Source organism: Schistocerca piceifrons, chromosome X (assembly GCF_021461385.2).
Source record: "Schistocerca piceifrons isolate TAMUIC-IGC-003096 chromosome X, iqSchPice1.1, whole genome shotgun sequence".
In the NCBI taxonomy this organism is placed as follows: Eukaryota; Metazoa; Arthropoda; class Insecta; order Orthoptera; family Acrididae; genus Schistocerca; species Schistocerca piceifrons.
Window position 1 is genome coordinate 898403494 of NC_060149.1, and position 21285 is coordinate 898424778.

At 39.8% G+C, this 21285-nt stretch overlaps 1 protein-coding gene across 1 annotated transcript in view; it reads right to left on the reverse strand.

Annotated features, from left to right (window-relative positions):
- LOC124721206 overlaps positions 1–21285 on the reverse strand; it is a 1098625-nt gene that overhangs the window by 12163 nt on the left and 1065177 nt on the right. Inside the window, exons 22-23 of the mRNA XM_047246056.1 lie at positions 16913–17037; positions 6500–6646 (exon numbers count right to left, since the gene is read on the reverse strand). Of these exons, the coding sequence (XP_047102012.1) occupies positions 6500–6646; positions 16913–17037 (272 nt within the window). The remainder of the gene's footprint in view (positions 1–6499; positions 6647–16912; positions 17038–21285) is intronic.

Sequence of the window (21285 nt, forward strand, 5' to 3'; positions counted from 1 at the left end):
CACTGGCGACAACATCGATGTACTGTGGAGACCTCACGCCCCACGTGTTGAGCAATTCGGCGGTACGTCCACCCGGCCTCCCGCATGCCCACTATACGTCCTCGCTCAAAGTCCGTCAACTGCACATACGGTTCACGTCCACGCTGTCGCGGCATGCTACCAGTGTTAAAGACTGCGATGGAGCTCCGTATGCCACGGCAAACTGGCTGACACTGACGGCGGCGGTGCACAAATGCTGCGCAGCTAGCGCCATTCGACGGCCAACACCGCGGTTCCTGGTGTGTCCGCTGTGCCGTGCGTGTGATCATTGCTTGTACAGCCCTCTCGCAGTGTCCGGAGCAAGTATGGTAGGTCTGACACACCGGTGTCAATGTGTTCTTTTTTCCATTTCCAGGAGTGTAGTATCACTATCAACTAGAGATGCAGAACAGATTTGCTTATGACAGTTTTTAAAACAGTTAGATCTTTCAAGTGTTTTGTTCAAATTGATAAACTGGAATGTAGTGCCATCATCAAATTCCTTGCTTTGGGTGGTTTATTTGGCAAAATAAATTCATCTCCCACCTTAGGAAGCATATTATGAATGTGCACCTTCATTTACAACAACTGAAAAAAAGGGGTGGTTGAATTAAAACATGCCCAGTCTTTTGTTGTAGATGACTCATTTGAAGAATATCCCAGACTTAGAACCAGAGGTAAAAACATGAAGAAAGTGAATAAGAGTGTGAAGACGACTTCTTGTCAGTTGCATTGTGGTATCTATGCATGTTTTTTCATTAATTTAAGTAAATATTAAGTTATTAGCATAGCTGTGTCTCAACTCTTTGCACAATAGTAAATGTTAGATTAGATTAGATTAATACTTGTTCCATAGATCATGAATACGACACTTCGTAATGATGTGGAATGTGTCAGTCAGGTTAATAAAAGATGTCTGTACAAGATATTACATTACACAAAATATTGCATGACACTAATGTTTAAGTAGTTGTTTTTTTCCCCCTTAATTTATATCTAAAAATTCAGCCAATGAGTAGAAGGAGTTGTCATCTAGAAATTCTTTTAATTTATTTTCAAATGTTAGTTGGCTATCTGTCAGGCTTTTGATGCTGTTTGGTAGGTGACCAAAGGCTTTTGTGGCAGCATAATTTACCCCTTTCTGTGCCAAAGTCAGATTTAACCCCTGCATAGTGAAGATCATCCTTTCTCCTATGCACACTGCTATTACTTTTGAACTGGGTTGGATTATTAACAACAAATTTCATAAGTGAATATGTCTACTGTGAGGTTACTGTGAGGATCTCTAGATCCTTAAATAAATGTCTGCAGGATGACCGTGGGTGGGCTCCAGCAATTATTCTGATTACACATTTTTGAGCAATGAATACTTTTCTACTCAACGATGAATTACCCCAGAATATGATGCCATACGAAAGCAGTGAATGAATTCAGGCATAGTAAGCTAATTTACTGAGATTCTTATCACGAAAATTTGCAATAACCCTAATAGCATATATAGCTGAACTCAGACGATTCAGCAGACTATCAATGTGTTGCTTCCAGTTTAACCTCTCATCAATGGACACACCTAAAAATTTTGAAAATTCTACCTTAGCTACAGACTTCTGTTCAAAGTCTATATTTATTACTGGAGTTGTGCCATTTACTGTACGGAACTGTATATACTGGGTTTTATCAAAATTTAAAGAGAGTCCGTTTGCTGAGAACCACTTAATAATTTTGTGAAAAACATCATTTACAATTACATCACTTAGTTCTTGGTTTTTGGATGTTATTACTATACTTGTATCATCAGCAAAAAGAACTAACTTTGCATCTTCATCAATGTGGAATGGTAAGTCATTAATGTATATCAAGAACAGTAAAGGACCTAAGACCGAACCCTGTGGGAACCCGTACTTGATAGCCCCCCAGTTTGAGGAATCAGCTGTTGTTTTAACATTACATAAACCACTTATTTCAACTTTCTGCATTCTTCCAGTTAAGTATGAATTAAACCATTTGTGCACTGCCCCCCTCAAACCATAATGATTTAGCTTATCTAAAAGAATTCCATGATTTACATAATCAAAGGCCTTTGAGAGGTCACAAAAAATACCAATGGGTGATGTCCGGTTATTCAGAGCATTTAATATTTGATCAGTGAAAGCGTATATAGCATTTTCTGTTGAAAAGCCTTTCTGAAAACCAAACTGACATTTTGTTAGTACTTTATTTTTACAAATATGGGAGGCTACTCTTCATGTGCTATATATGAGACCTATATATGTGCTTCATCAATTTAGAAAAGGCATTTGACAATGTGGTTTGGGACAAGCTGGTGACTATTATGAGGGAAAAGAGAGTGGACTGAAAAACCAGAAGACTTATAAACTGATTATACCTTAATCAAAAAGTTTCAGTTAAAGTGAGAGGAGAAAGTACAGACTGGATCAGACTAGGGAAAGGAGTAAGACAAGGATGCTGTTTATCACATACTCTTTCCAACCTGTACTTGGAAAATATGATTGACCAATGCTCATTAGATGACAAAGGAGTAGAAATTGGAGGAAGAAGAGTAGGGTGCTTGAGATTTGCTGATGACATGGTCCTTCTAGCCACAGGGGAAAAAGAATTACAGGGTTTGGTGGACACCATTGCAACTAACGGAAAAAAAATATGGAATGAAAATTAACACAAATAAAACAAAAGTATTGGCAATAGGAGGAAATAAAAATTGTGCTGAATGGAGAAACACTAAAACAGGTGCAAAATTTTAAGTATCTTGGAAGCAGGATAGACACCGACTGGAAGTGCACCACAGAAATTAAAACAAGGATAGCAATGGCAAAAGAGGCGTTTTATAAGAAAAGGAGAATCTTCTGCAGCAGTCTGGACAGAGAACTCAGAAAGAGACTCATAAAATGTCTTGTATGGAGTGTTCTTCTATATGGCACTGAAACATGGACTATGAGGAAAAAAGACAGAGAAAGGCTGGAGGCTTTTGAGATCTGGACATGGTGGAAGATGGAAAGAATAAGTTGGATGGACAGAGTAAAAAATGAAGAGGTACTGAGAAGAGTGGGAGAGAAAAGGCAGTTACTAGATGTAATAAAGAGAAGAAAAAGAAATTGGATTGGGCATATATTAAGAAAGAATGACGGACTGATAAAAACAGTTTTAGAAGGTTATGTAGAAGGGAAAAGGAAGCAAGGAAGGAAGAGATTCCAGATACTGGATGACATGATGGACGGTACAACATACAGCAGCCTTAAGAAGGAAGCAATGGATCGCAGAAAATGGAGAGGCCAAGGACCTGCTAATATAGCAGATAACTGATGATGATGATGACTCTTGAATACATTACTTTCTCAACAGTTTTTGATAGAGCTGTCAGAAGAGAGATTGGACGGTAGTTGTTGACATCCAACATATCCCCATTTTTATGCAATGGTTTTACAATGGCATATTTCAGTCTATCGGGGAAAACACCCAGCTCCAAAGAGCTATTACATACGTGGCTGAGAATCCTACTTATCTGTGGGGAACAAGCTTTAAGTACCTTGATGGAAATGCCATCAATTCCGTAAGAGCTTTTACTTTTCAGTGAGTTTATTATTTTACTGATCTTATTTTACTGATTTCAGAGGGAGAGGTTGGTGGAATTACAGTTGTTTCAAACTGCACAGGTATTAGTAGCCTTGCCTCTTCTAGTGAAGATCTAGATCCTATTTTCTCCACAACATTTAAAAAATGATTATTGAAAATATTTTCAATTTCTGATTGTTTGTTAGTACACTTGTCATTCAGTTTTATGGCACTAAAGTCTTCCTGTGCTCTTGGTTGTCCTGTTTCCCTTTCAATAATATTCCAAATTGCTTTAATTTTATTATCAGAGTTACTGATCTCAGACATGATAAACATGCTTCTGGACTTTTTGATAACTTTTCTTAGTACCGCACAATAGTTTTTATAATATTGAACAATTTTGGGGGTCAGTACTCCCTCTTGCTGTTAGATACAGTTCTCTTTTACAGTTGCAAGATATTCTTATTCCTTTAGTTAGCCAAGGTTTTCTGTATGTTTTCTTGGAATTATGTTTAACTATTTTCTTGGGAAAACAATTTTGAAATACCCTTAAAAATGTATCGTGAAATAAGTTATATTTCAAGTTTGCATCGGGTTCCTTATACACTTCATCCCAGTCTAGCTGCTGTAAGCTTTCCCTAAAGTTTGCAATATTTATATTGTTAATTGAATGCACTGCTTTGAAAGTCTGATTTGATATACTGCATGGAGCTATGCCATATACTGTAACTAGCTGTGCACCATGATCTGAAAGACCATTCTCACCAGGATAAGCATTTATGCCCTTAAACTTATCTTGGTCTATAAAAAGTTATCTATCAATGTACTGCTCTGCTTGTGTCTGTATGTGTGGATGGATATGTGTGTGTGTGTGCGCGAGTGTATACCTGTCCTTTTTTCCCACTAAGGTAAGTCTTTCCGCTCCCGGGATTGGAATGACTCCTTACCCTCTCCCTTAAAACCCACATCCTTTCATCTTTCCCTCTCCTTCCCTCTTTCCTGATGAGGCAACCGTTGGTTGCGAAAGCTAGAATTTTGTGTGTATGTTTGTGTTTGCTTGTGTGTCTATCGACCTGCCAGCGCTTTTGTTCGGTAAGTCACCTCATCTTTGTTTTTATATATAATGTACTGCTGTTCTTTGTTATCCGAGTAGGAAAATCAATGACGGAGCTCAAATTGAAAGAACTGAGTAATACTACAAGGTCATTCTTCCTATTACACTCTTTCAGGGAATCAACATTGAAATCCCCACAAATGATAATTTGCTTCCCCCTGTCTGACAGATAGCACAGCAAAGCATCCAAGTTTTCTAGAAATAGCTGGAAATTCCCTGAGGGGGACCTATACACTGTTACAATTATGAAAGTGCCATCATTTAGTTTAAGTTCGGTGGCACATGCTTCCATATGTTGCTCTACACAAAATTTTTTAGTTTCTAAATTTTTTACACTGTGGAAGCTTTTGACGTATATGGCAACTCCTCCTCTCATCATATTATCTCTACTTACATGTGCAGCTAATTTGTATCCATTGATGCTAACCTTTTGCATATCAGTGACAATGTGATGCTCAGACAGGCATAGTACATCTATTACATTCTCAGTTTCTGTATCTTCTAAACAAAGCAGAAGCTCATCAATTTTATTCTTCAATCCCCCAATATTTTGATGAAATATACTAACATTGCTTATCACTTTACATTTGTGAGTATCTTGAACTTTTTTAACATCTTTAGTATTTGCCTGGCTGAGTTTCCCACTGGACACTGATCTTACACTAAAAAAGAGTTTCCACCATGAGATGTAGTTCCTCCCCCATTTAAATTTCCTGCCATCAGTCCTGACAGTTTACCCTTCCCTTTCTTGTTGAGGTTTAGGCCGTGTCTAGTATAGTCCCACCTACAGAGTGAATCAACAGGAACCACACCAATGTGTGACCCTGCGCCAGATCCAAGTAGCCGTTCCAACTCCAAATTAACTCTCCTGACAGAAGAGCTCAAATGAGGTCGGTCATGGCGCTCCAGAACCGACACAAACCCAACACTGGTATGACTCAATGTTGATGCAATCTTTGCCAGGTCACACTCTATGCTGTACCCCGGATCTCTGTCAATACTGTTGCCTGGCCCACCCACAATAACCATGGTATCTTCCTTAGTAAAGCCTCTACATAGTGAACCTAAATCCTCTGTAACCTGCCCAAGTCCAGGACTAGGTTAGAAAAAACTTGGGACCTGGTATTCTGACCCTACTTCATCCTGCAGAAATTGGCCCACACACAGTTACAAGCTGTCTAACTTAGCAGCATACATAAATGTACCTAACAAAGAGTTTCCATTGTTTTTGTCTTCTACATTCAGTGAATAGTAATTCAGAATCTTATTCTTATGCTTATTTATTTACATTTTTAAAATTATCTATTGTGCTGAGTGGCACACTAAAGGCATAAAGGCAGGTCTGGTTGTGATTATGTGAGTAAGGTTTTAATTTAATTTTGAATTTGTGTTTTATGAAGCAAGATGAATTATCAAAACAAATTCAGATTTGCATTGTTATATGCTGTCATGCTTTACAGGACAGATTCGATTAGAATTATTTAATTCTGGTGTACTATAATGAATTGTAGAACAGATAAATATTATTGTCTGATTTCCTGAAAGTTATATTTAAGAATTAGTTATTTTTCATTCACTTCAGAAGAAAATTCCATCAAGTCTTATACCCACTTATCATGCTTTGATTATAAAATAAGTTGAAATATGTTTCTGAAAATTATATGTTTTGTTGGGCTTTTGTATACTGATAAATATTAAGAGAATGTGTTTTAAAACTATAAACTTTATTGTGAAAATCTTCTTATTGCTAAATATTACCAAATGTGGCACTGCGGAAGGAAGTGCAAGAATGTTTACCTTCAATGGCTTCCATAGCTCCAACAACATCAGTTTTTTCTATAGTAGGCCTCCAGTCAGGATACACTCTCTTATAGTTAGTGGTTTTTCCAAGAGTTGCTTTTTCTTCTGGTAAGGTATCAAGAGTACTTCCACGCCCTTCACTCTCTAGGGAAAGAACAGCATTACTTTTATTCTTCAAGATCAGGAATACATAATTTTCTTGTAATTTTATTGTGTAATGCAAAATACATGTCATAGCAGGTCTCCAAGAGAGAGAAAGAGAGAGAGAGAAAGAGAGAGAGAGAGAGAGAGAGAGAGAGAGAGAGAGAGAGAGAGAGAGAGATATAGAGAGAATAGCAAATAAACTGCTCAAAAAAGTTCTTGCCCAACTAGGTATCTGTGAACAAATATGGGCTTAGATTCAAAGGGAGCAAGGAACAAAAGAATAAGTCTCATATACAGGAGGTTCAGAAATTCCTGTTACAAACTTGTGGGACTTGTAGAGGCAGGAAAGTACATAATACTTTGAACAGGAACCTAGGAACCCATGTCTAGAAATGTACTGTTTCCATTCTATGACTGTTTCAGTTCAGATGTTTAACTCATCCACTTCTGCTTGAGAAACTGAATTAGGTATGATGCAGTACTGTTATCAGATAACAGTTCAAAAGGAAACATAATGAAATATCCATTTATCACTTAAGCACATTTTTTTGTATTAACACTTAAACATTACGTGTTTATATTTGTCTGAAACAAAAAAGAACCTAGCATACTGTACATACACAACAGTGCTGATGCATTACAACACCGGCTCAATGTTGCGACCACCAACATTGCTACAGACATTATACCTACGAAGCATGTTCTGGTACACACTTGCCATGCCACCTGATGTCTCTTCAGTTTCTAGTGCAGTGGCCAGAACTTGTGCCAGCAGACCTCCCTTTGTCTCTACAGGAGTCTCGTACATTAAACTTTGCATATGACCCCACAAGGAGTCCATACGAGTTAAATGCAAAGGTCATGCAGTTCGACCACATAGGCCTATCCATCTTCCATCTCCCTGCCGCCGTTGGAGAAGCAGCTGCAGCAGCAAGTCGTATACCCCTAGCTTACTTATTTGTTACATAGTTTAGTTCTTAATTTCTTTGCATGTTTTTGGGTACCTGCATTGTTTAATTCATAAATTTTGGTCGTATTATAGTATTTGAGAGTTGTAGCATTGCGCTTTAGTGTTTACTTCGTAGATTCTTACTTAAATTGCGTGAGAGTTTCATATAGGAGGTGTAATTTTGAGTTTTAGCTACTGTAATCGTAAATTCAGGCAGATTGTAGCGCAGTCGTTAGGCATTGTACAGGTTAGTTAATACATTCTTTGCGTTTTTCCCTTGCGTTATCTAGGCACGGACTCTTGTGTCAGTAACTGTTGTTCAACATCGATTAGAATGGACAGGGACTGTGATTGCTGTGTTTGGATGAGGTCTGAGTTGGCATCCCTTCGCTCACAGCTGCAAGCAGAGCTGACTTCGGTCGTGCGGCTTGAGGCTGTTGCCAATGGGCACCACTGTGGGGAGCTGGACTTGGGTATCGCAGGGATGTCAACCTCGTCCTGTCTGTCCCCAGATCGGTCTGCTGCTGTGGTTGCCCCGGTTGCTGCCCGCAGTGGGGCTGAGCCCTCGCCTGTGGTTGATTGGGAGGTTGTTCCAAGGTGTGGTAGGCAGCGAAAGATGTCCCCATAGGCTGATCAGAAAGCCTCCCCGGTGCGTCTGACAAACAGGTTTCAGGCACTGTCTCTGGCTGAGCCAGATGCAGCTGCCTGCCCTGTTTCAGAGGATGATTCTCAGCCTTTAAGGTCCAGGCAATCACAGAGGGTGGGCTTATTGGTAGTTGGGAGCTCCAATGTTAGGCACGTAATGGAGCCCCTTAGGGATATGGTGGCTAAGGAGGGGAAGAAATCCAGTGTGCACTCCGTGTGCATTCTGGGTGGAGTCATTCCTGATGTGGAAAGGGTCCTTCCGGATGCCATGAAGAGCACAGGGTGCAGCCAGCTGCAGGTGGTGGCACATGTCGGCACTAATGACGTGTGTCGCTTTGAATCTGAGGAAATTCTCTCTATATTCCAGCGGCTATCTGATTTGGTGAAGGCTGCCGGTCTTGCTTACGAGATGAAGGCAGAGCTCACCATCTGCAGCATCGTTGACAGAACCGACTGCGGACCTTTGGTGCAGAGCCGGGTGGAGGGTCTGAATCAGAGGCTCAGACGGTTTTGCGACCATGTTGGCTGCAGATTCCTTGACTTGCGCCATAGGGTGGTGGGGTTCCGGGTTCCACTGAATAGGTCAGGAGTTCACTACACTCAGCTGGTGGCTACACGGATAGCGGAGGCTGTGTGGCGTGGACTGAGTGATTTTTTAGGTTAGAAGGCCTCAGGAAGGTACGGGGTGGGCTGCAATCTCAAAGGGTGCATGGCAAATACAGGACGTGCTTGGATCAAGGAACAGTTGGAATTGTAGTTGTAAATTGTTGTAGTTGTGCTGGGAAAGTCCCTGAGCTTCAAGCGCTAATAGAAAGCACAGAAGCTGAAATCGTTATAGGTACAGAAAGCTGGCTAAAGCCTGAAATAAGTTCTGCAGAAATTTTTACAAAGTCTCAGACGGTGTTCAGGAAAGATAGATTAGGCAGAATTGGTGGTGGAGTGTTTGTGTCTGTCAGTAGTGATTTATCTTGTAGTGAAGTCGAAGTAGATACTCCGTGCGAATTGGTATGGGTGGAGGTTATACTTAACAGCCGAACGAAGTTAATAATTGGCTCCTTCTACCGACCCCCAGACTCCGATGATATAGTTGCTGAACAGTTCAGAGAAAATTTGAGTCTCGTAACGAATAAATACCCCACTCATACGGTTATAGTTGGTGGGGACTTCAACCTTCCCTCGATATGTTGGCAAAAATACTTGTTCAAAACCGGTGGTACGCAGAAAACATCTTCCGAGATTGTCCTAAATGCTTTCTCCGAAAATTATTTCCAGCAGTTAGTCCACGAACCCACGCAAATTGTAAATGGTTGCGAAAACAATCTTGACCTCTTAGCCACAAACAATCCAGAGCTGATAGAGAGCATCATGACTGATACAGGGATTAGTGATCACAAGGTCATTGTAGCTAGGTTCAATACCGTTTCTTCCAAATCCACCAGAAACAAACGCAAAATAATTTTATTTAAAAAAGTGGATAAAGTGTCACTAGAAGCCTTCCTAAGAGACAATCTCCATCCCTTCCAAACTGACTATGCAAATGTAGACGAGATGTGACTCAAATTCAAAGATATAATAGCAACAGCAATTGAGAGATTCATACCTCATAAATTGGTAAGAGATGGAACTGATCCCCCGTGGTACACAAAACAGGTCTGAACGCTGTTGCAGAGGCAACGGAAAAAGCATGCAAAGTTCAGAAGAACGCGAAATCCCGAAGACTGGCTAAAATTTACAGACGCGTGAAATTTGGTGCAGACTTCAATGCGAGATGCCTTTAATAGGTTCCACAATGAAACATTGTCTTGAAATTTGGTAGAAAATCCAAAGAAATTCTGGTCGTATGTAAAGTACACAAGTGGCAAGACGCAGTCAATACCTTCACTGCGCAGTGCCGATGGTATTGTTACCGACGACTGTGCCGCTAAAGCGGAGTTATTGAACGCAGTTTTCCTAAATTCCTTCACCAGGGAAGATGATTGGAATATTCCAGAATTTGAAACACGAACAGCTGCTTGCATGAGTTTCTTAGAAGTAGATACCTTAGGGGTTGCGAAGCAACTCAAATCGCTTGATACTGGCAAGTCTTCAGGTCCAGATTGTATACCGATTAGGTTCCTTTCAGATTACACTGATAAAATAGCTCCCTACTTAGCAATCATATACAACCGCTCGCTCACCGATAGATCTGTACCTACAGATTGGAAAATTGCGCAGGTCGCACCAGTGTTTAAGAAGGGTAGTAGGAGTAATCCATCTAACTACAGACCTATGTCATTAATGTCGGTTTGCAGTAGGGTCTTGGAGCATATACTGTATTCAAACATTATGAATCACCTTGAAGGGAACGATCTATTCATACATAATCAGCATGGTTTCAGAAAACATCGTTCTTGTGCAACGCAACTAGCTCTTTATTCGCACAAAGTAATGGCCGCTATCGACAGGGGATCTCAAGTTGATTCCGTATTTCTAGATTTCTGGAAAGCTTTTGACACCGTTCCTCACAAGCGACTTCTAATCAAGCTGCGGGCCTATGGGGTATCGTCTCAGTTGTGTGACTGGATTCATGATTTTCTGTCAGGAAGGTCGCAGTTCGTAGTAATAGATGGCAAATCATCGAGTAAAACTGAAGTGATATCAGGTGTTCCCCAGGGAAGCGTCCTGGGAGCTCTGCTGTTCCTAATCTATATAAATGACCTGGGTGACAATCTGAGCAGTTCTCTTAGGTTGTTCGCAGATGATGCTGTAATTTACCGTCTAGTAAGGTCATCCGAAGACCAGTATCAGTTGCAAAGCGATTTAGAAAAGATTGCTGTATGGTGTGGCAGGTGGCAGTTGATGCTAAATAACGAAAAGTGTGAGGTGATCCACATGAGTTCCAAAAGAAATCCGTTGGAATTCGATTACTTGATAAATAGTACAATTCTCAAGGCTGTCAATTCAACTAAGTACCTGGGTGTTAAAATTACGAACAGCTTCAGTTGGAAAGACCACATAGATAATATTGTGGGGAAGGCGAGCCAAAGGTTGCGTTTCATTGGCAGGACACTTAGAAGATGCAACAGGTCCACTAAAGAGACAGCTTACACTACACTCGTTCGTCCTCTGTTAGAATATTGCTGTGCTGTGTGGGATCCTTACCAGGTGGGATTGATGGAGGACATTGAAAGGGTGCAAAAAAGGGTAGCTCATTTTGTATTATCACGTAATAGGGGAGAGAGTGTGGCAGATATGATACTCGAGTTGGGATGGAAGTTATTACAGCAAAGACGTTTTTCGTCGTGGCGAGATCTATTTACAAAATTTCAGTCACCAATTTTCTCTTCCAAATGCGAAAATATTTTGTTGAGCCCAACCTACATAGGTAGGAATGATCATCAAAATAAAATAAGAGAAATCAGAGCTCAAACAGAAAGGTTTAGGCGTTCGTTTTTCCCGCGCACTGTTCGGGAGTGGAATAGTAGAGAGGTAGTATGATTGTGGTTCGATGAACCCTCTGCCAAGCACTTAAATGTGAATTGAAGAGTAGTCATGTAGATGTAGATATCATCTGTTGAGATTTCTCCGAACCGCACGTGAGAAGTGAGATGGTGCGTCATCATGCTGAAACCACATTTCCTGAGGGTCATTAAGTGACACAGCTTCCAAGAATGGGTGTAATACACTCTGTAGGAAGATCAAGTATGCAGGATCAGTCAGTTTGAATGGAAGGAGGTAAAGCCCAATCACACGACCATCCAGAATACCTGCCCACTCATTAATACCAAACCGGTGCTGATATCTCTGAAGATGCATGGCATGAAGGTTTTTGTCTGCTGAGACATGGCTGTTTTGTGAATTCAGAACACTGTCCCTAGTGAACTTAACATTCATCTGTGAACAGAAACTGAGTGGAAACAGTGGTGTATTGATGCAGCAGTGCAGGAACAATGTGCAGTAGGCAATGCATTGTGGAAAATAAGCTGGACCCGTAGCGTGTACCCTTTGTAAGTGGTACAGATGTAATTGTTGCTCATGCAAAACATCCCAGATGATACTGTGACTAACAACCATTGGACAAAGTATTGTTCAAATATTCATTGATGACTTATTTTCAACACTGTGCAGTACATTGTCTTCAAATTTAAGCAGGTGGCATTGCTCTGTTTCTCAGAGCTGATGCATAACTTGGACAAAAAGGTTGTGCGATGGTGTGCTACATTGCAGAAAAGATTCGTGATACAGTCAATGAGAAGCTCTTGTGTTATTTTGAGCTTTGCCATACACAAGGAGCATGTGTGTGTATTCCAAAAACCTTGTTTATTCAATTGAAGGCATTGAATAGGTCTCATGACACGGCAGGCATTGAATGACATCAGGTGGCCATGTGACATAGCACGCGTCATCCTGTCTGCCCTATTGCATACCAGGACAAGTAACTCTGTGACTTTTCTCTTTCCATCAGCAGATCTGGACGTGTTACACATCTGAACTGAAACCATCATAGAATGGGAACAGTATGTTTCTGGGCATGGGTTCCCATTCAGAATATTATGTACTCACTCCCCTCTACAAGTCCTAGAATTTTTAATGGGAACTTCTAAACAAGAAACACATCATACTGTGAAATAAAAACAAAAAATAGCAAAAGTAAAGGTAGTCTGAAAGTACACATCTGTGAAATCAATACACTGCTGCTTCACCCTTTGTGGTGTAACACGATTGTATCATGGTTGGGATGCTTTTCTCAAGTTGGAGAAGTATTGCTGCTTAACTCTACTCTCATTCACGGAAGGCCTCTTCCAATCATCTAGTATGCGAAGAGCATTCCTGCATCTACATAAAATGCAAATTTCAACTTGTCCCCAGCATGGTCAATTGGATTCATGTCAGCAGGTACCACAGTCTTTTCCATTTGATAGATTCAAGTCTCCTGGAGGAGGTGTTCACGAGGTGGTCAAGGTATGCTCATTTACTACCATCTTGAAAGATGAATCTATCATGGAAATGTTGATTGCAGGCTGGGTATTAGGTTGGAGAATCTTGTTCAGGTACTACACAGCCCACAAATCACCCTTGATGATGATGAAATGCACCTGACATCTGTACAAGATACTGGCCCAAAACATGACTAACATACTTTCCTACTGAACCCATAGAACTGAATGCTTGAGATATGTATTTGTACCTGACCACTTCCATATTCTTCTGCTATGATCAACAGATGTGAGAGAAATCCTGCATTTGTTGGTGAAGAGAACCTTACATCATTGATCTAGATTTCACTTCAAATGTTCCCATTCATATCTTCTTTGTATATCATTGTGCTGGGAGATTTGTATTACTTTTTGTAATGAAGGTCTGAAGGCCAAATTAATCATTTGTAGATAGAGCATACCGAATGAATTGACGCAGCCCTCCCCGTTACATTATAATTCTGCTACATTCTTCCTGGGGTGCCTATGAACCCCAATTTGTATGTGGTGGTCATCAGCTAGTATTGTCAACTGCCAGTGACTACTGTGAGACAGATCTTCAATGTTTTGTTGCTAGCAATAGTGGCCCAATGTTTGAAAGAGGTCACTGTAGTGTATATCAATTCAGCAGGTGACTTCTTGTGCTGCCAACCTTTCTTGCCATAAAGTGACAATGCACTCATGGTCTAAGTTTGAAATGACACTTTAAGCCATGTTGGTAGACTGAACTGGGTACAGAACTTATATTCCCCCCCCCCCTCCCCCCCCCTCCCCCCCCCCCCCTCATGATGGGAATTTCCTGTGGTGAAAAGTGTATTGAGAAAGAGGTTTTAATGTTAAAAAATACAAACTATATAGGTCATGAAGTGATGCAGATAATTTTCAAACAGTTTATGTTTTCTTGTGTGTGCGTGTGTGCGTGTGTGCGTGTGTGCGTGTGTGTGTGTGTGTGTGTGTGTGTGTGTGTGTGCGAGCGCGTGCGTGCATGTACGCATGTTTGTCAGAGAGAAAGGGAGGGAGAGAGAGAGAGAGAGAGAGAGAGAGAGAGAGAGAGAGAGAGAGAGAGAAGCATTGTTGTGTTCAAACAAACCTTCAGTTTCATGACTGCATTAACTTTTAGTTGTTAAATTGTGTACAATGATCTGTTGCACGTACAGAATTACTCAAGAGAAGACATAGACACAAACATCAGATAAACAGTTTTAAAGAAAACATAATACAATCATGTAAATGTAGCAGGTGTTTACAAAACATCATAATACAAGTAGATAGCCCAAAATTTTTTGGTTTTGCAGGGGGTGGACAGAAATATGGAAACATCATGAGAAATGCATGCTTGAGTGTAAACACAGATGCCTGCACCCATGCATTGTTCTCTATATGTTACAAGTGTCAGCTGTGGTCAGAACAGTGTTCTGTGTAGTTGTGAGTCTGTTATGTCAGAGCTCAGTGCATTTGAATCTGAACACATTGTTGGTGCTCGTATGATGGGTGCTTCTGTAATGAAAACAGCAAAAGTGTTTGATGCTTCAAGAGGCACACTATGAAACATACAGGGAAAGCAGAAAAATGTCATCTGCTAAGTCACAACTCAGATAACAGTGTGTATTTAGTGATCATGATGGATGGTCATTCATGAGGATTGTGATGAAAAATAAGAGGACAACAGCTCCAAAAGTCACTGCAGAAGTGACTGTCACTATCGCAAACCCTGTCAGCAACAAAACAACATGAAGGAAGATCCAGAAGTTGAGAACTGCAGGAGGAGCTGGAGTTTCAAAACTACTCATCACTGATGCAAATGCCAATGAAAGGTAAACATAGTGCCAAAGCCATAAAACCTGGGCAATTGGGCAAAGGAAGAATGTCATTTGGTCTTGTTTCACACTGGCAACTTCTGGTATAGTTTACATCCCAAGAGTGAAAGACGGTGGGGGTTCGGTGAAGATTTGGGCAACCATATCACAGTATTTCATGGGGCCCCATGGTTACTCTGCACTATCACTTACTGCCAAGGATTATGTGACTACTTTGGCTCAACAGATTCATCCTATGGCACAATGTTTGTTCCCTGGTGGTGATGCTGTGTTCCAGGCTGACAGGGCCCTTGATCACACAGCTCACGTTATCCAGGACTGGTTTTGTGAGCACAAGGATGAATTTTTGCATCTCCTCTGGTCACCACAATCACCATATCTCAATATTATTGAGCATTTGTGGTCAGCTTTGGAGAGAGGGGTACACAATCACCATCCACCTTTGTCATCATTAGTTGGACTTGCCACCATTTAGTAGGAAGAATGATATAAGATTTCCTCGAAAACCATATAGAACCTGTACTTATCTATTCTGAGATGACTGGAAGCTGTTTTGAATGACAAGTTTCCTGCACTATATTAAGCATGGTAATATATTGTGTTTTTGGTGTTTCCATATTTTTGTCCACCCCCTGTAAGTTCAACTGTTTTTGATGTGTGTGTGAAAGTTGATTTAGGTCACCGAAATGACAAAAACTGAACTACTATGCATACCTCCATTCATTATACCGGAAATGATATTGTACAATAATTCTGCACTTACATAAAGTATTTGTTGTACAAAAATAGCTAATAGAAATAATGTATGATTTACACTCTCAGAACTAGTATAGATAAATATTTGAGCAACTAGGGTACTAAAAATTGCTTCCTATTGTGCTTTTTATGAAGCTTTTTGCTAAAAAAAATGGCTCTAAGCAGTATAGGACTTAACATCTGAGGTCATCAGTTCCCTAGACTTAGAACTACTTAAACCTAACTAACCTAAGGACTTCACACACATCCATGCCCGAGGCAGGATTTGAACCTGCGACCGTAGCAGCAGCATGGTTCTGGACTGAAGCACCTAGAACCACTCAGCCACAGCGGCCGACTTTTGCTATCAACAGGCCACATATTGAAAATAGTAACATTTACAAACAGGAATTATGACAGTCTTTGCTACAACTTAAACTTGCAGTGGCAACAAAAGAAGGAAGTTATAGATACATCAAAATACAGGACCACCTCCACATTGAATTAATGGATGTAAACAGATTCCTTAAGAATGAAAAGAAATAAATTTTGTTTGAGAACTCTGAATGTAACAAAACTGCAAGTGAGTTAATGGCCAGTGTGTAGCCATGTATTTCTTGAGGGAATGCATTATTTTTGCAAATCCATTTAAGTGTTCTAGTTATATCATTGTTTGTACTTCTTGTGCATGTTGTATGCCAAATTTAATGCACTGAACTCGCATTTGGGAAGAATGGCATTCTACCCTGCCCTCTCATCCTGACTGAAGTCTTCCATGGTTTTCCTAAGTTGCTAGGGTGAATGTTGGTATGGTTGCATTAATGCCATGGCCAACTTTATGATCTATCCTTGGTCTACTGCTATCCTACTTTGTACATGTCTTATCCACGTAATATTTTTTCTGTAATATGTCTGGTGCCCTATACTGTTGTGCTGAATGATCTGAGGAAGAATAAATAAATACCAAAAAATGATCTCCATCACAGAAAGAAGTCGTGAATGTAACCCATGGAAAATGGAGATAATAAATCAAAAATGTTATAAATAACAGGGTCACTTTAACGTTCAGCTCTTCTGTTAAATAAATTAATTACAGTCAAATTGCAATGATCTGTTATTACTTGTACACATGAAATGAGTAAGTAGTATAGTTAGTGCATAGTACCTGAATCTGCTTCGAGTGATCGTCTGTTACTCTGAATCCTACGTGATCTTCTGCGCAGATCTTCACTCTGCTTCACATCTTTTTCTGTATCTTGCAGCCAGGCTTCAACATTCTGACGCCAGGATCTTTAACAATGAATAAAAGCATGAGTATTTTGTAACTGTGCAGAAAATATTTTTTAATGGCAGAAACATCAGTATTGTATCTTCCTGGATGTTATCTGATGTTTCTGTTTCTATTAGCACTGAATGAAATACCAGCTTTGAGAAGACTACTGACCAAAGCTTCATAGCAATAATAGGACAAATGAAGAAAGGTAAAAACAACTGTGTACCTCTGAAGATGAGAGATTTGTGTTCTATAACTTTTTTGAAGTAATTCTACTTTGCTATAATATGTATAAATATTACAAAGAAAATAATTAGAATTATGTATGTGGTATAAATGTATGAATCATGCAGTATCGGTGAAGACAATTATGAATTTTAACAAAATGTTTTGAGTGAAATTTGTTATGAACAGTCTATTTCAATTTGAAAATGACAGTGACATTCACAAATACAGATAGTAAGATAAATTATTTTTACTATCTGTCACTAATTACCTAAGGAAGTGAAATATATGATAGACAGCAGAAAAATAATTAAAGATACTTTGAAGTTATTTGTACTAATTAACTCCTGCAGTATCACTGACAGTTTCTTGAATAGAAGTAAATAACTAGCCACTCATCTATAAATGGCCAGTGTAGACCTTTATGAATACTGGTAGGCTATGTGTCCAATTGAGAATATGGCCATCTCTGTGAGTGTGCTCAAAAGAAAAATGCAAGTTAATAAGCTGGCCTATCTTGTTCCATTTCTCATTTATTTCCATAAATACTACCCAGGGAACCAACCATATGATTATTGCTACTCATTCTGTTGTTTGTATTTCATCCAGAATTTTCAGTATCATCATAACAACAAACTCAGATAAAGTTAATGGATCCATGAAATTATTTATATACACTCAATATGTTGAAATTATAAACAGTGTGTTTATATTATTACTGACATTATTTAGTAAAAGATGACATAACTATTACTGTGCTCAGATAAACTTATATGCTCCAACTAATTAGACAGTTGTAATCTCATTTCCAGAATAGATGTATGATGCCTTCAAATTATGCTGACAATTGGTCACTTATTTATCAGTTATATGACTAACTGGGTGTGGATATGCACAAGGAGAAAAAAAAAGTATTTTTGTTTAGCTCCCATCATGACCCTACTATATTCAAGTGTGTGCTAGCACACATGTGAACCACATCCCAAATCCATCCATTCCTCACTCCACTCACACACCTATACAGTTACATTGCCCCAGTGAACTTCATTGTGACTTGTGTCAGCACTGCACCTTTACGGGGGTGAGGGGTTGTGCTGGGTGGAGTGGACAAAGGACAAAGCAGATGATCAGTGGAAGAGAAGTTCGAGTAGGGTCTGTAGGGAGAGGCAGGTGCCAGGTACACAGTATAGGAACGTGACACTGGGGAGCTTGTTTTTTCTGCAGTCAAAGGAAGTTGTGCACAGCACCTGAAGAAACAGAGGTGGATTGAGAGGGTGAGATTTACTGCTTCAGTCTCTTATTCATCTCAGTTGGTGTCACATTCCTATACCTCAACATCTCTCATGCCCATGACCTTGCCACTATTGAATGCTACCTCTCCCAAGTTCCTTCTGTCTCCAAACTCACCACCTCACTCCATACACACCTAATTAACTACATCATCACACATAACTACTTCTTCTTTGAGGGGAAGAACCACATGGCATCATCCTATGCCAATCTGTCTATGGCCCATTTAGAGGAAACCTTCCTAGCCACATAAAATCCCAAATCCATTGACTGATTTAGTTTCATTGGTGGCATCTTCAGGATATGGACACAGGATCAAGATACACTCTCTGCATTCCTCCACAGCCTCAACATTTTTTCTCCCATTTGCTTCACCTGGTCCTCCTCAACCCTTCCTGGATTTTAATCTCCACAGCTCTGATGACTCCAGTCCAAACCAATGACCATATCAAGTCCATTAACCATTAACAATTCCATCATTTTGATAACTGCCATCCCTTTCACATAAAAAAGTCACTCCCATATGGTGTGGCCATCCATGGATGGTGCATCTACAATGACAACATTAGCTCCCTGCCACTTTCCAAACCTATTCCACATGAGATTTCCCATTTGATATGCACACATGCCTCTAATCCCTCAATCAGTCACAGGAATCAGCTTCATGACCCAGTCTCATTCCACACTGGAACAACTGAATCATATCTTTTGCCAAGGCTTCAACTATTTATCATTGTAACCAGAAAAGAAGAGCATCTTACCCACAATCCTTTCCACCCATCCCAAAGTGGCATTCTACTGCCCATCCAACCCAGACAACATCCTAGTCCATTCTTACATCACACTTACTCCCAGTCCTTTGCCCTTGTGGAAGACACAGATGGTGTACATCCAAATACACTGTAACTTCATTGCATGAACACATATTTGCAATTATGCCATGATTTTCAGATTACACTAATCATTCTATAATGCAACTGGGAATAATAATTGAAATACAGAATAACATATGTTAATGGAATTTCATAAGATCAGGAAACAATATGGCTATCATGTAAACAAACACAACTTTTATAGTATTCAGTACACACTGGAGCACTTTATTTGTATAAAGTGAGGAAGGTTAGGGAGTGTGGTCAATATATTGTAGTAATTAGAATGGTAACTTGTTTGTGATGAAATCTTACATATTTGTGTAATAACTGTTAAAGGGAATTATTATATGAAATTTATCAAAGAAACCCTTTTTGCTTTACAAAACAATTTACTTATAATCTCTTATTTATTCTTGCCGAATATGCTGTCACATTTAAATTAACTTAAACAATGTTGTTCTCATTGTAAATTATGAAAAATTGTGTTTGTAACTATATAAAAGTAATTACACATTGGAATGAATGTATATAAGGGTCACTGTTAGGCCAAAGTATTTAATGCAAGTCATTTGGAGTTCAAGGGAGTACCAGTCAGTGCTGTTGTGAGTTGTAAGTCAGCAATTATTGGAAGAGAAAGCTGTTAATAGAATTAGACCTTATGTAACATGGATGTCAACATTTATTGCAAAAGTGTAAAACCTGTTCCACATCATTTGTACAATTAACAAATATAAAACCAAGGAGTTTCAATGCAAAACAGACTGAAGAAGTGACACAAATCAATATCATCGGCTACATTGACCTATTTATGAACTCCTGCTTCAAAACACTTAAGACATTGCAAAAGTCTCATTTAATTACTTGAGAGAAATGCAATTTGGGACCAAAAATTTATTGTGACACTTTTCGTAAATACATTGCTGGAAAAAAGTTAGTACACCTGGAAAAACGACATCAATTTCGATCCGAAGATAGCATGTGCCACCCGAGAGATAGTAAGTGTACTGATAATGGTTTCAATATCATCTGACAACAGATAGCTTAATGGAATAGCTACCAGAGTGTCATCTGTGTCTGTTGTTTAACAGGGATTACTCACAGCCAGAAGGCTCAGTGTTGTACAAATGTATAAAGGAAGTAGGTAACCATGCTACAGGGATGCACTCGTGCTTCCTACAGCCAGCTGAGCGAGTTTGTAAGGGGTCAAATTATGGCCTGCCAAGTGGCAAGATGGTCCTTCCAGAGAATTGTCACACAAGTTGGACACGTGTCAGTTGTGCAATGGTGCTGGTATCAGTGCTCACATGGACATTATTACATTCGTAGATGAGATTCTGGATGTCCACATGGCACACATGCCCGACAGGATTGTCGTATTGTAAGGGAAGCAGTGGCAGAGCATACAGCTACTACAGCACAGGTAAGAGGGCATGCAGGCCTAGATGTGTCAATGCAAACTGATGTGAACCAGTTATTAGCAGTTGAACTTGGGCACACACATCTCTAGCCCATCTTCCACTCATGCCACAGCGTCGACATTTGTGGTTCAGCTGGTGCTGTTACAAGATCACTTGGAAGATGGACTGGTGCACTGTGGTCTACGGAAAACAGATTCTGCCTGCATGCAAGTAATGGTCCTTTGCTCATACGGTGTAGACCTGTCTCATAGAGTGCATTCATCGAAGACACACTGATCTTACCCCAGGCCTTATGGTGTGAGTGCAATAAGCTACAGCTCTTGTTCACATCTGATATTTCTGGAGGGGACACTAACCAGTGGTCTATATATGTGCAGAATGTTGTTAGACCTGTTCTTTTGTCATTCTTGCTACAGGAAGGCAATGCAGTGTTCCAACAGGATTATGCTTGCTGACA